The sequence below is a fragment of the Argiope bruennichi genome, chromosome X1 (assembly GCF_947563725.1).
Source record: "Argiope bruennichi chromosome X1, qqArgBrue1.1, whole genome shotgun sequence".
Classification (NCBI taxonomy): Eukaryota; Metazoa; Arthropoda; class Arachnida; order Araneae; family Araneidae; genus Argiope; species Argiope bruennichi.
The window spans coordinates 77,186,832-77,204,185 of record NC_079162.1 but is presented as its reverse complement, the minus strand read 5'-3'; the positions used below and the strand labels follow the sequence as shown (position 1 = coordinate 77,204,185).

At 28.2% G+C, this 17,354-nt stretch overlaps 1 protein-coding gene across 1 annotated transcript in view; it reads right to left on the bottom strand.

The window, feature by feature from the left end:
• The window catches only part of LOC129958169 (myosin-VIIa-like), a 76,524-nt gene that overhangs the window by 41,611 nt on the left and 17,559 nt on the right, over positions 1–17,354 (bottom strand). The window contains exon 2 of the mRNA XM_056070413.1: positions 931–988. Coding sequence (XP_055926388.1) covers positions 931–948 — 18 coding nt within the window. The 5' untranslated portion in view covers positions 949–988. The remainder of the gene's footprint in view (positions 1–930; positions 989–17,354) is intronic.

Here is a 17,354-nt window from a genome sequence, read left to right as displayed (position 1 = left end):
TTATGTAGATGTTTAAATAGATTTCCAAATTGTTATTCTTTTTCAAATGAAAATTCATGAGCATAAAAATCTTCAAATTAAATGCACCTGAAAGGCGCGCTGTTCAATAGTCGGTTTGTTATCTTAAATTATAAGAAGAAATATTGATATTTTCAAAAAGGACAAAAGAAGATAAAACGAGGGAGTCAATAATAATATATTTCTTTTTAATGATGAACGGGATTGATGGGTTAAATTGAAAAATCATTAAATAAAACTTAAGTATTTGATCTTTTTTTTTTCTTTTAATTTTGGTTTAGCAATCAAAGATTTTCATTTAAAGATGCAATTTGAAAAGGAAAGCATTTCTTACAATAGTGTATTCAGAATTAAAAGGTTTCGTGTCACAAAGCGTTCATTACTCTTTCTCTACATTCGTACAAAATTGCAATTAAAAGAAGAAAAAATTTGCCAACTACATAAAATTACTAAACTAAAGACATTAGCTGAATCATTTATAAACTTTTTCTTCAATAAAATTATTAAGAACGGCATGTGTTTGTCTAGAAAACGTTATATTTCAGATAGAAAACTGAATTTCAGTCAGAAATTTTTAGGAGGGAGGCGGGGTGGATGATTTATTTTCGAAACGGTCGAGAAAGGGAAGCAGTGGTTTGTTGTTGCCAGCAAAAGAAATTGAATATTTTGAGAATTGGAAGAAATAAATGAATGTAATTGAATGAAACAAAGCATTCCGATTAAAATTAATCTAGAAAGTTCACTTCCGAAAGAGTGAAGTTTTATAAATGAACATAATTTATACATTATTAGATATCTTTGATTTTTATTCAAATAACATATGAAATTATAAATTTTCTAAATGGAATACACGGAAACAAAACAGAAACGTTTGAGGTAAAATCATCATGAATGCTAAAGATAATTACTTACCCTCGTTACGATAACCATGGTGGTGTTCCTTTATTTCGGCACTTCAGAAAGGCACCGTCTGAAAAAGATTAGCATACTATAGAAAATAGTGCTACACTACAAAAGAATATTTTTATATGAATGTTTTAAATTGACTTTCGTTAAAATATAACTGTAGGTGGACAGAGAATATACTTAAAATTTATAAGAGAAAAAAAGTATTTAACCGTAAACATTACATATACATCAGTTTCTTGAATTTGAATTTGCTAGAATTCATATTAACTCGGGCTAATAGATTATCAGAATTTCATTCCAAAAAGACAGTTCCGCACTGAAAATACTTAGCTTAGAATGTATGATGTTAGTTGAAACCGATATTTCAAGATGCAATATGCAATACGACTTGGATGTTGCAATAAGTTGGCATAATATTTAATCATTCTATATTACTCAAATCAATATATACAAAAGCATAGTAAAAAGACTGATTGTAAGAATAATCAAAATATATAACTCCTTAAGAATAATATTAACTTTGATTGTAAGAATAATATTAACTTTAATCTTTCCATATCTTCTCTTTTTTTCTTTGCTATGCTTCCAAATTGCAGTTCGAATTAACAGTTTCAGACTGATGAAATTCTGCTCAAGTTTTTTCCCGTAAAAGTAAATATATTTACCTCCAGCTAATCTGATACTGCAGAATAATATTCCATTGTAGCAGTTATATTCTTTACCAATATAATACTTTCATCATACGCTTCAATAATTCTCAAATGTAAATCAATTTATTTGCAGCTCTACGATTCATGGAAAAAAAAATGGTTTCTCTATAAATGAGGTGAAAATTAGGTCTGGCACAAGATGGTTAATGCAAAAGTATTTTTTGGAAAGATTTCCACTCCAAACATTGATAATAAAATAAAATTTCCAAGGCATAGCAAAATAAAACTATTCACTTATATCACAATAAGCAAACATTTCCACTTCATTCACCAAGAGAAGAAAGAACACTTCAGATATTTCACAACACGCATTTTAACTGGTACCCGGTGAGAACTTTTCAATACAAGTTCTGACGGTTCTTCTTAAGACAACCTTGAAACAAAATTGCAATATCCATTCATCAACTAATCTTTCTCACATGAAATTCCATTAAAATTGATACAACTCCTTATTGTTTACTTTTAGATTATATATTTTATCATTAATTAAAAGCAGTTTTTAAAGATAAGCAAGAATGTTTCTTCTGGAATAATATCGAAAAAAAAAAATCAAAAATCTGTTTTCTCATTCAAAACAAGGGGAAAAAAACGCAAAAGAGATAATCTTTATTATTTTAAACTATCAAAAATGTTCAATTTATACTCAAAATAAAAAATAGGCTAGAAAGCTCGGCTTGCCTCAAAAGATAAGGTTATTAAATAATTTAATACTATCAAATGCTATTTCCTTAGAGAGAATGTTTGCAATTTGATTGCAAGTTTTGACTAACGGAATAAGCGAAAATTGTATGAATGATACTTTTCTGACAAATGGATACACCTAATAGCATATAGTTGTTATATAAGCATTTTTGGAAAATCATTTTATACATCTCATTAGTCTGGCTTATCAAGTTTGCATGAATTTGAAAAGTCCCAAATGTTTTCAAATTAGAATTTTATTCAAAAAAGGGATAATCAACGAAATGAGCAAGATCTTTTAATCCATTTTGCAAGAAAATGAATGTACAGGTTAATACAAAAACATACCAAAATATTTTAATTCAAGTACAGTATATTCGACTACAAACAAAACGTAAGCCTTAAAGTATGTATACCTATGATGATGGTACAAAAAGCATATCACGGAATAAATGGTGTAAAAAGAATGGGTATAAAAAGTATACCATCGAACATGAAAGAGTTAAAATCATTGTAGAGGAAAACGCTTGTAAATTTTATGTTATAAAAGCAACAAGGTACCCAATTCAGTATTTATTTCAAGAACCAGTATTTGTATTTCCGTAGTTTGAATCTTAAGGAAAAAATTCTCACAGTTACTGTTCAACTGTGGAAAAATTTTGGAAGATGTGGAGCGATATATTTATTTTCTTTTCCCTGCACCAAAATCTATTGCAGCAAAAATTGCGACTTCTCGTAAATATCGATGTCGAACTCAACGCGGAAACACACATAGAAAGTGATAAATAAATGTCTCGATCAGATATGGTAAGCCCAATTTTTACGAAAAGGCTTTCAAAAACTAAAATGGCAAAAAAGTTATTGGAACCGATTTATTATATAACCACAATGTAAATAGGAACTTATTAATTTAAAAAAAAAAAAAAAGATTTAAATGCAGAAGATTCAATTGCATTTATAGAACATTTGGAATATGCTGATTTTTTCAAATTACAAACTAAGAATTTTCAAAACAATAATAACAAATAGGAGGCATTTTAATACAATCATGAAACATTACTGAGCTAATAAACTTGTTTAAATAGATAATATATCTTGCATTTAACACTTTTTAGAATCAACTTCGGTTGAGCAAAGAATAAATACTTTAGACTGCTATAAAAATAGATTGAAAAATCGATTAAAAAAGCGACCACTTACGATCTGTGACTAATTTATTACTTCATACAATAATTTTAACCCACTAATTTATCTGTGGAAAAAATTTAATGCAACTAAAGAAAACAATTCAAATGTATGTAAAACAAAAGAAAATAAAGACATTTTTTTTAAAAAAATTGTAATTTATTTTACTTAGATAGTGCCTGCAGAATACCACTATTCCACCTATATATCATACGATATAAATCATTTTTATATCGTAACTGAATTTCAGGCTGAATGCTTGTTTCCCAGTAACTTTTGAAGCATGTACAATAATGTGCGAAACAATAGCAAAAAAAAAAAAAAAAAAAAAAAAAATTTCATGCAACATCGGAATTTAAAAAAAGATATAATTGTTCTGGAATGAAATATGGCGTCAAAGGAGTTCAAAAATAGTAAAAAAACACACATTAAATTTATCACCTTTTTCAATTTTTGCTCGAGGTAAAGACATTAAGAAATAGAAAAATCTTTATATTATATCTATTTCTATACCATTCAAAATTCTTGAAATAATCTTCAGCCAACAAAAGTGCAAAAGTTTACCTTCAATGATTTAAAAAGAGGAGTTCAAGAGAAAGAAATTCTGATAGTAAAACGACAGTCTTCAGATAAAAACAAAATGTTTGTCCTTCAGTATTGCTCATCTTACCAATGCAAATATACAGGATTTCCATGCTAATCTTGGTTCACGAGCTAATTTTTAATTCTTTAGATAGACAAATATTTCAGTTGAAAATGCATTAACTGAAGTATAAAAAAATTATATTTTATGTTATTTGAGTCAAAAATTGCAGTACTGAAATAAAAATTTCTATACATTCCTCTGGTCTTGTTAGGCCTATTTTGTAAAATATTCTTGACACATTAACACTTTTTTAAAATATTACACTCTTCTATGATAAAAACTGAACGAATTATCACTCTTCCAGAAGATTTTAATGTCTAAATTACGTGCTCTCGGAAATGCTCTTAAGGGGACGTATGCAAATAGAAAATATGTGTTAATGTGTTATGTTTAAATTTCTTCCGATTACTTAGCATGAGAAAATACTATTGCTGTTTTGAAAAGACCAACATTTACATATTTGCGTAAAAGAGATTTAATACGTTTATGGTTCGACTATTTTATTTAACACTTTAAACTGTATAATTAAGGGATATCTTCAAAAGAATTTAATACAATGATAAACTGATATTGTAAAATAAGGAAAAAAAATCTGTAAGAAAATTAATTAGCTAATTAATTTATGGAAACAGAAGTGGTAAATATACTTATCAATGATCATTCAAGCCAGATTGGATGAAATAAACATTTACCTCTGAATATTAAGTATTAAAAGAGAATATTCACTGGTAAATATACTTACCACTTAATTTTGGATAAGAATATTTTTAATAATTTGGAAACTTTTTTGACAAATTAACAAAATTTCTAAAAATTAAAAATGTATGTTTAACTTAGCGAAATTTAGAACTTCACTTCGTATTAATTGGATGGCCACACGAAGGGCCACATCACAAAATAAAATAAAAAATGCAAATTTATTATAATTTTATTTAAAATTTCTTATTTATTCTCGAAATTTTCATAAAATTACAAGTTGGGAGATCTGAAATTTGAAAAAAATGAATTACATCAACAGAATTTGTCGTGTACAAGAAATTAAAACGGAATTTAAATGTATAAAATTCAAAATGCGGAAAAATTATGTGCAAAAATATTTCAGACGCAAACAATTCAATAAACACTTATTTCTTTATTGATAAAATTTTCCTGCATTTCAAATTTAACGACTAATAACAGTCACTTTTGGATGCAACAAAATCCTTGTAACATGCGACTAAATATGCACCAATCGAGTTGGTTTGTGCACATTTTTTTTTTTATCGACAAAGCATTGACGTTTGCTAAATATAAGGTATTTTATTTTTTATCCGACACATTATTTAATCCTTTGATGAGTCTCTATCGTTGTGGAATTTGTCAAAAAGTAGTTTCTGCATGATAAAGAATCAGTTGACACATCTTTTCTAGTTACATACTTTCCTGACTAGTATATTTGGACTCTGCAAACGTCCTCATAATCGCCAGATTTAAATCCAGTACATTACTCCCTTTGAAGTAATTCGGAGAAGGAAGGGGATAAAGTATTTGAGGAAATATTAAGCTAAAGTAATTTTTTTTTTTATTTCAAGATTAAAAATCGTCTATTATTACTCAACTTTAAGCAATATTTAATTTTGTAATGGTCTTTTTTTTCATACTGTTAATTTCACAAGGTTTATTATTATTGCGTACAGGCTGAATATTCGTTTTACGTTTTTTATTGAATATTCAAATCAATTCAAAATGCAATCATATTTCATCTAAATATTTTACTTTTTCAAAAGTAGATAATTGTTCCCTGAAATAAATTTATACGATCCCATTTTTTAAAAATTATAATTCGGTCATTTTTATTCAGAAAACAATGAAGATTCTTTATTTTCTGTCTCAAGGCGTCAACTTCTTTTTTCAAACCAAATACGAGTAAGACAGCATAAAAAGTTGATTTAGTAATTTTCAGCATTAAATTTTTTAATTCCAACAACATAAAATATCATTATTTACTTCTTTGCAAACATTTTTTTTCCCATTTGGAAGCGTATGCCTATATGTGAATTGTTTATAATTTGTAATCCATAATGACTAACATCAGACAGTCTGGATTTTTCTATTAAAAATTTAATGCTAACAAAGTAAAAATTTGTCTTCACATTAGTAGTCGAATTTTTACAAGTAAAGACGTTTTTGAAATTCCACAATCAAGCAGAAAAAGTTTAAATGAAAAACTAACACACGTAGATAAAACCACACATGAATGTATTATATAAGTGCAATTCTAAATAAAAATAATTTGAATCCATAGCAAAGCTTAGAAATTCTTGTGAGTCGTCAAAAATAAAAACACTAGTATGCCGCTGACAAAAATTCATTTTCTCATAAGATCTCCCATTTCGGCTAGCAGCAATAAAAATATAGATTTTCCCCACGAAACTTCATTATATCCATAATAATCTAAAACCCAATAAAATCAGATTTCATTAAAACATCTCCAAGTTAAAATAGTTAAACTAATTTTACTTCTTTTATTTAAAACTAATTATCATGGCAACATCCAATCGACGCATCTACAAGAGAAAGAATAAATATCGAGTTTGTCTCCTAAATTCATTGACTTTATAATAAAATTTACAAAAATAATTTTCAAAAACACTCTTTAGTGGGCATATGAAAAAGCACCATCTTTTATTTTAATTATTTTCTATTAATTAATCTTCAATGTGTTTCGCACTTCATTGTTATAAATAATAAAATCTTGAAATATATGTATTATCAAATTCATTAACAGATCACATGTTGGCACTCGGATGAAATCGAGAAGGATTAAATGAACCGATAAAATGACAAGTAAAAATATTAAAATAGTGTATTGTCATCAAGAACAATACAAAAAAATGAGGAGTACAATATTTCAAAACTTTAGCGCACCAGGAGGATAAAAATTAAAAAAAAAATTATTACAGTTTTATTTTTACAAACCTGAAACAAGGGTTAAAAAGTTTTTTTTTTTTTTTTTTTTTTTTTTAAGCTACTCATCCTATTTTAGATCTTTAAAGTAATTTTTAAAAAAGGGAATACAAATCATTATTTTTGTACAGATTAACTTTCAAATCCGTACAAATACATATGAACTTCAATTATGCCTTTAACACAGAAGTTAAAGGCATTAGTTGCTTTTAAAAAATTATGGCCGCGGAAATGACATTTCTTCTATCACATTTAAAAGTTATCGTAGATACTTTCCATTTGAATTAGCTTTCTGAAATTAAAAGCTGTAATGACTATTGGTTAAATATTTTTTTGTTGTTTTCACAGAAAAAAAGCAATTTATTTTTTTAAAACTGATGCAAAAAGGAGCCATTTTTTTCGCTTGATTTTAATAATTACATGCGTTTATGATCTCAGTTCAAGATTATATAAATTCTTTTGCATTAGTTAAATTTAAAGGGGAAAAAAAGCTATTAAAATGTATGACCTCTTGCCCCAAATAATACTATAACCCTCGTTTTTAATTAAATATTAATAATGCAAAATAAATTGAAATATGTGAACATGTAATTGAATTTTAATTCAAAACTATCATTGAATGATTATTCATTTCCAATTATTTACAAGAGCAATATGGCTTTACTTTAAAATTCATTGTATATATGTATTTTGCTCATAGAAAACCCAAAATTACTTTTTATTGCTAAGACGCTTGCAGTGCCGCCTCAGGCAGATTATAAAAGAAATGCAAGTTTTTATTATAATGGAAGCTATAAAGAGACATTTTTTATCAGCTTAAAGCATAGTAAATTTAAAAAATAAATTTAATACCCATTAAGTGGATAAAGAAGTAATAGGAATTGAGTTTTCTAATTTATTGTGGATATCCCCCTCCCTCAGAGAACAGAACTGCAAACTGTGGAAAAGCTAAAGCAAAATACCACAATAAAGAGAATTTCTTTCAAAGACAAATGAAGGTTTTTTGTATTTGATGTAATTTTTAATTAATTTTTCAAAAAAAAATCTATACACTACTCACAAGTTTCGGAGCCAAATGTAACTATTGTAAGTAGTCCGTATTTCATACACTTGTATTTACTTTTATTTGTTTGAAGTTCGTAAATTTAATATTGAAATCGTTTTTTCGCTCGGTTCCTGATGTGATAGTTTAAATATTTTGTACAGAATGTAGAACATAGATTTTAATATCTTCGTAATTTAATATAAGAGAGGGTCGCCGCCTGATCGTAAACTTCAGAAGAAAATATCAGGATTCGATATTTGCAGACACGAATTATAAGTAAAAGGTTAAAAAAAAGTATAAAATAATTAAAATAAAAAAAATATTTTTCAAAAATACGAGTTAATACATCACCAAAATATTTTCTGCCAGCTACAAGTATGAATAAATTCATGAAAACAGGAAAAATTCAACGAAACCTATTAAGCTTTCTTAAAAAATGAAATTTGCATTCAATAGACTGAAGTCGAAAAAAAAAATAATTTCATAAGAAATGTTTTAAAATTGAAATTGCATTTTCAATACAATTCTATAATAACAACGAAAACAACGAGAGAAAAAAATACCTCAATTTTATAACTAATAAAAATATTTTCTGGGACTAAATTTTAATTTATCTGTAACCGCATGCCTTTTTATGTTTGCAGATAATATAATACAAAATTTTAAGCATTGAGAAATAATGAAAGAAATTTTCTGCTCTTTATTTCTGGTTCTTCTTTAGTTACGTATATTTATTTCTTTTCTGCACATATTATAGCAAAACCATTTCAAACACTGAAAAGTAAAGAGAACTACCTTTTTTAGAAAGCAACAGAAAAAGATAAAACACAATTTCTAAGTTGTCTTAAATAAAACCAAAACTACAGAAATTATAATAACAGAATTTTTTTAAACCGAGAAGTAATGAATTCATTCTTTTTTAAAAGGAATGAAAGCATACACACAATTTTCAAGATTTAAATACAGCCTAAATTACATGTTGTTAGGAATATAAAAATTAATTTAAGTGTTAATGACAAATAAACAAATATTTGGATTCTAAACAAACAGATAAAAAAAGGCGAAATTTAAATTTCGGAAAATTCACATGGGGCAAAATTGAATGCTAGAGGAGAAAGTTAGTGAGGGTGAAGTAATGACCTCATTATATTCCTCGAGTGAAAACATTTGAAGTGTCACAATAAAGAAAGAAAGAAAAGGAGAAAAAACAAAGAAAAGGCGGAAAGAAGGGAAATAATGACTTCGAAAAGATGCATGGCCAAGAAGCAGAAGAAAAATAAATTCTTACTTCTTTGTGATCTTTGAAGCGAATACATCGTCAGATAGCAGAGATTCTTGCAGTGTGATTTGGGTTTTAAAAATATTTCTAAATTTTATATTCGAACGTAACAATAATTTATCTTTTACAAACAACAGCAATATCAATAATTTTCACGAAAACAAATTTGTTTTCTCTCATTGATTTAAAACAGGAAATCACAGAAAAATGAAATAATTGAAGATGAGTTCATCTTGAATTAAGAAATGATGACTCATTCAAGATGAGATCATATTAAAAAATATTTTCTATATTCGAAAAGAATATAATCAAAAATTAACTTTCTGGAGTGAAATCGATGGATTATGAAGAGTTTCATGTTTCTTGATATTTCTAGTTCGATGCTTCAATATATTATTGCAATTAATTCAAAATTCTACTGACAGCTCCCTCAAAAATTATAAACGTATAATAAATTTTTAAAAATTTGTGATTCAGATTTGAATAAGTTCCAATGATAAGAAAAATGAAATAAGTTTTTCCTCTTGTTAACCATTTTTGCAGAAATGACATGATATCACCAACAAGTGTGAAAGCTTATAATATAATTAGCATTAATTCTAAATGGCGAAAATCTTCCAACATGGATATTATATAAATCTAACTTGTCGACTAAACCAATTGACGATTTAAGAAAGATAAGAAATGGAGGAAAACCCATGAGAGAACTAAATAAACACAACCGAAAAACAAGCCTTCAATATGCAATATGTTAACATATAAAAATATGAGGATAAAATGTAGACAATTGATATTCTCATGTCGCAAGTCTCAAGTTTAAGATAAAAGGTTTCCGCAATTGGCATATTGTGTCATAAGCAAATAAAAAAGCCGGTTTCATGCAAAAAGTGCCACCATTTTGCAATGTGCCTAGCAAGAAAATGGCTTATATAGTCGTACATTAAAGGCGTGTGCTTTAGTTAAGGTAGGTAAATAAAATAATTTGATTTCGGGAATATGTCATTAAGTATTTTCAATAGGTTTGACTTTAACCGATTAAATTCTATTTTTATAATGCAAGAAAAGTTAAATTCGGAGATATCCTGCAGATCTTCTTTACTGAAGATACCTGATCGAACTTAAAAGTGCATACAAATTTTATCGTGAAGATAAAATCAAAATATCTATTTCAAAATATTCAGTTCAAATCAACAGTACTAATGGCTCATTCATGCAGGTTGTTCAGAAGTATTGATCACCAAGCACTGTATTCAGATTGAAGCTGTAATTAATACGTTTCTAATAAAGGCAATTATATAATTATATAAAAAATTCATTAAAAATTCAAAAAATTTCATCAAAATAAAGGTCGTTTCACTTGTTTATTTCACAGAGTTATTAAACAAGTGAATGATTAATAAGGATATCGAACCGATTATAGTAGCATGTGGAAAATCATAATTCATTCCTCAACAAACAGAATTTTAAACGGCATTTCCATTTAAACATAAATCTTTTCACTTTTATGGTAAAAGTCACCTGTGTAAATATACTCTCCACGTCTTTCACACAATTTCAAATTGCGTTTTGGTAAATAATAATTTGAATAACTCTGCACGCTGAGGAATATGAACACCGTTTACATTCAGATGGTTAAAATAAAATAGTTTTTCCAAAGTAGAATTCAAGATGCGAATTCTACAACAGAGTACAATTGAATTTTCTTACTAGGCTCAAAAAGTTCTAAGGACTATAATTAAAATACTTCCTTAACCTCAGACCAAGTGACTTTTTTCAGCGAATTCCGGCCCTCCCTCAAGTCTATATGATTATTATAAGTGGGTCCATAAACGGGTGACTTTTTGCTTCGAAATTATTTTGTCTCTGTTATGAAGTCTAGTATACGATTATATGTGGGTGCGTACACATGGCAACGCAACAGTTTGTGTATGAGATTATTCTGAAAAGCTGCAGACGACGTAATGGCGGCGAAACTTTAAACGCATCCATTTTGAATAATGAATACTTATTGATTTAGTTTCAGTAAAATGAAAACTGAATCCGCAAATTCGGTTAGGATACAGTTATTCATCGTGAGCGCATTTTTTAAAACTAAAGCAATAATAAACCGACAGAGATAAAATGGTTCTGTAACAAAAAAACCCGGCCCAACGTATCACAAATAAATTTTTCAGTTTACATTGAGTTATTGCTAACAAAAGCATGAAACAACAAATGTGAGCAAATTATTCACTTGATCCCTACGAGGCAATTGTCTTTATAAGGAAAATATATATATTTTTTTCATTCAGTCTTTGAAGGTCTATGCAACCTAGATTTAACCATATCTTTTATTTCAATTCTTCGCTTTCTTTTAAGAAATCACTTTCTGCTTCTTCGAGCTAAATCGCCACAAGTACGTTTTGCAAGGAATCAAAAGAAATCAATTGGTCACTATGCTCACAATATATACTGTCCTTGGATTTCTTACAGCCGTTTGCTAGCAATTGTTTTGGACTTAATCTTTTTCTTCGTCGTCACTTTTACTCCACTCGTTTCCTGTTTATAAAGATAGAATTTTGTAATCGCTTTTCCATTCATTTCCTGAGGTGTCAGAATTCTGAAATTTTCAGTTAATTATTAATTAAATTTTGACTTCATACTAATAGTATGGGATTTGAGAAAAAAAAATAGATCTCAAAATTAAAAAGTAGAAAATAATTAAAACAAAAATTTGTTAAGTATACTAAATAAAGTGTATTTCATTAAATTTATTTCATCTGAAACAACCAATATATTGCACTTGTTATTAAAGTATATTACTTGAAGCAACCGATAACAGTATGTTGCACTTATTATTAAAGTATATCACCAAAAAGTATAATCGTTTTGATTTTGTTCTTCTTTATTAATTATATATGTATAATTAATAAAGAAGCCCAATCACAAGTATAAATAAACGACATTTACTCATAATTTATTTAAAACTAAACAAGAAATACTTTTCAAGCCTTACAAAATTCAGGAAAATTTAAAGAATAAACGGCTGAGGGCAAAATTATTTTAATTCTTTGCCAAGCTACCGCAAGAAGTGAAAACTCATAGAATTCCAAAAAAGTGACGTAATATTTAGTTATACAGTCTTAACGCAACAAAAATTAGCATATTGTCTAGACAAGCATTTCTCGAAACATTTCTCACTTGTTATCTCTTTTTGAGCGCCCCCCCCCCCTAAAAAAATCTGCTAATTCCAAAAGAAGAAATTCAAACAATGCGCATGAATACAATCAAAAATACACATAATAAATAAACAACATACATAATAAAAATAACATCTTACACTATTATTAACGATTAATGAAAAAAATTAACCCAATTTCTAGATTCACTTTCGTGAAATACACTTTAATCAAAATAATTTTCAATTACTTTCTGCTCGCCGCTTTGAAGAATCGAGGAGGAATCTATCAAAGCCTTTAATGAGACAAAAATTCATTTAACCCACACAGTTTTGTGATTCAAAATTTGAAAAAATAAGACCAAAGTATTTAAAATATATTTGGAGCATATCTGAAAAATAAACTCACTTTTTTAGAAATGAATTGCATCGTATTGAAAAAAAGATTCTATTTATTATGATCTCAAATGCATGAATAGTTTGTCATCTTGGCCAACTGTGTCTAAAACTTTAATATTCTAATTAAATTTACAAAGGCAAATATTACAGTTACTTTAGTGATATTAACATTCAGTTTAGAAATTGCACTATGGTTATTTTAGGACAGATGTCATAATTTGTACAGTGACCAGACGACATTTGTATCCTCCACCTTCACATTTCAGGGCAGCGAAAGGGTGTTTGACAATTTATGTCTGATTTACAATGGACCAGACCCACAAACACAAAAGGGATTTTGAACTCTGAATCTTTCAGGCCTGGAGCCACGATTTTACCATCAAGTCACCACAACCTCGGCAAAAGTAACGGAAAGACCCCTTTAACAAATACAATTCCAACAGTCATTAAAATAATCAGAATTGAACAAAGCCTATTAATTAAAATATTGCATAACTCACACACCTATAAACAAAAGAAACACGCATAAAATTTCGATAAATCTAATAATTTGAACAGAAAAAATTCAGATTGTTGATATTTAAGTGATCACAGTTTAATGCGAGACGCAATTTTATGGATACAGAGTCCTATAGTCAAAGTATCAGTTTCCAGTTGGGAGCAGAACCGAATTAAGTCACGTAGAGACTTACAAATAATATAAGCTAAACTTTAGGTCCCTCCCCTTTTTTTTCCATCTTAAACATTCGAAATCAAATCCTCTTAATTGATTTCCATATAATCTCTATAAAAGCTGTTTTTAAGAAACAAATACTAAGAAAAATATTGTATTATATATAAGCTAAAATAACAAATATTTAATTGCCGATTACTTCAGGACAGTTGGTTAAAGTATCTCGCAAATAAAAAAAATGCATAATTTAAAAATATATATATAAAAAAAACATTATTATTATTAGCACAAGTATTCTAATACAAAGTTTGCAGGACTATTGAGTCAATCAATCAATGGTAAAATAAACTGGATCATACAGATCTGCGAGCGAGTGAATAAACTTTAAAAATATCCTGTTCTGACATTTAAATTATTTAACTTTAATATGAATAAGCTCGAGTACGTACACATAAACACAAAGAAATTTGACCATTTATGATTTTGAGTAATTTATTAGATTATATTCGAACCACTTTTATTATTTCTGATGAAACCTCAAAATCAATAACAATTGTTGAAATCTAATAAGTTAGTCCAACGAATATGCATTTTCATGCTTAGAAACACTGAAACACAAGATAGCTGTGAAGAAAAATTTAAATTTTAAAGCCACATATAAAAAAATTTAAATTAAAGCACATTCTTTTCAGCACCAAAGTAAATATATGTGTTCACGGTCTCGTGCATTACATTCTTCCAATGTCTGCATGAGAGTCTTTTGAATTTTCTTTTGCTAGATGAGCTTAGAAAGCTCGCGATCATTCAAGCAGCCCGAAAGAAAGAATAAAACAGAATATCTCTTCTTCATTCATCACGAGGAATAAAATATCCAAATCCATTCATTCATAGTATCGTAGAGTTTAGCATAGTCTAGAGCACTGTTTTTCAATTACCTTATCCAAAAGTATGTAGTTAAAAAAACGTTTGAAAACCATAATTTTAACTTCAAATGGCAACTGGAGCCCCGTAGTCAGTTACTAATGATGGAGTACGTTTAAGGTTCGACAAAACATTACAAAGAGACATTATTAATGTAATATCCTAGTAAAAGAATAAAGGATGCTTTATTCGACATATTAATATGTAAAAACAAATAAAGTGAAGTAAAGCATGGTGGTAAAATTGAAACAAATGACAAAAGATGAAAATGTACAAATGACAAAGTGCATCTGCATCATTGTAATAATGGTTCCCCCCCCCCAGTTAAATGTATTTTACTATGGGACATTTCAGCGTAAATGTAAATATTATAAAACCCCTTCTTCCTGAATCAGACATTATATTACCGAATTTTTTATATTTAAATTTACATAGAAGTCAAAATAGAAAAAATCACTAGAACACGCTTGCAACTCAGGTGACCTTGCCCTTTTTATTTATAATGAGACAGCAATAACTGTTCCGAACATGATGTATCACTTTGTTAGGAAGTTAAATAAATTTGATAGTCAAGGGGTTATCAGATTTTCCTCACAAGCACTAAAACGGATAGAAGTGCTTAAAGAAAAGTAGTAGATATAAGTAAGCATTGGCAATAACTGTTCGGAGAGCGTTCTCTCCGAAATTTTCTTTTAAACGCCCAAATAAAAGGTGTCCCTTCCAAGAGCATAAAAATTGTGAATCTTGAGCAAGATTGTGAATACCAAGAGTGCTAACATTGTTAATTTTAATGTCCAGCACATTAGCGTTTTGTGTTTAGTAGCAAAGTAAAAAAAAAAAAAAATGAATATGCATATTGGACATTTTTGTAGACTGATTTATACCAAAACTTGATACAAAACGACAATTTTAGCAAAAAAAGCATACCAAATTTGAAGTCGTCACGTTTCTGAGTTATCGCATTTACATATGTGCCAATGTAAAGACTGACAGACGGTTAACTACTTAAAGAATTTTATTCAGAATTTGATATGGATTAGATGATAAAAATGTGTACAAAAAACATTAGATGATAAAAATGTGTACAAAATTTTATCTATCCAGCTTTTTACATTTTTTAAAGTTATCTTTGTTTACTTTCACTCAGACAAACACACAAATTAAATCAGTATGGATTTCGCTCAAAATTAGATAGAAATCTACAAATTTAATGAAATGAACTGAACATTAAATTTCATGTATTTACCTCTAAGCGTTATTGAGATATCGTGTTTATAGATTCCAAACATGCGTTTTTCGGACAAAAAGAGGTCTAAAACTTTGAGATTTATCAAAATCTCGATTTTCCTAAATATTATAATACTTTCTCTCTGTATGCTTTGTATACGAAAAATTAAAAAGAGCGAAGAAGGTCACTAGTGAAAGAGCCTAATGGGTCATCGTTACTTTTATCAAAGTGAAAGAGAGTGCAAAATGCAACCCACGCCCAAGTGAATTTGACCAGATTGAACTGTAAGGACGAGGAATATAAAGAAAAATTTGGCGTGCTCACAAAGTTTCCTTTTTATGCCAAAATAGGTATTTGACGGACCAATTATACTAACATTTCAGTACAGTAGTTTAATTTATAAATGATATACTTCTAATGTCTGTTTTAACTAAATACACTATATATTTTTTTAAAGTTGTGTGTATTTTCTCTGCCAGACAAAACGTCTTCCTGAAGCCCAAACGGTATTTTGCCTTCAGCTCTTCCGGCTTCGCGCTATTGATCAAATCAGTCTACCAAAACCTCGTTCTGGAGTGAAGTTTTAAAATTCTGTACAGCTGTCAGCTGAAGTAGAATCAAACAGATGAAATATTTGGTATAATTTATTTAAATGACTGAAGGTCATCCTTTATCAGCTGGATGCATAACGATAACAGTAACTTGAAAAGATCCTCAAGATTTGAGGATTTAGTGGCCGGCAACTGATGTTATTTTAAGTTTAAACTTAAATCTTCTAATAAAAATCCTGATTCAACTGAAACTAGTCGGACAGTCTGAATCTTGATATTTATTGTCATGAAGTTATCTGTGAAGATTTCATTCACTAAGAACTGTACTGACTTTGAGAAAAATATTTGATGTAAACTAATCTCAAAGTAGCTTTTTTAATATGTTTGAATAATTTAAATACCGTCAGCCCACTGATAACTAGTTTCATAATAATTGTTATGAACGCTTATGAAGTAGATATAATTTACAAAGATAAGAGGCAACTACTAAATCTATATTTTATAATTGTAATCTAAAATCATTAATGATGTTATGTATAATAATCATAATGATAATCTAAAATCATTAATCTACACGGAAAAATCGCAATTGTTGTATCATACTTTTTGTTCTATTTTCTTGGTTTTTTTTAAAGCTTGAACCTAATTAGCAACCAAATGATAAAATGCTAACAAGACATTCGCACTTTTTCAGGTTAACCAAAGCATCGTTTGGGTGGATAAATTCCTTTAATGATGCTAAAAATATGCAAGTATTGTTTTTCTATAAGTAAAGATTTCGAGAGAAAAATTTTAATTTGGTGAACAGAAATTAAAAACATAACAGAACAAAAAATTAAGTAATTTTTATAATTTTTTTATATTTAAAAACAGGATAACAATATCCTATATTTACGTAATTTTTTTTGTAAAAGCCATGTGAATATCCAACTTTTATTTACTCAAGGACGTCTACAGGACGATATCGCAAATTTCAGCCATGTGTAGATTCCAAGAACGACATCTG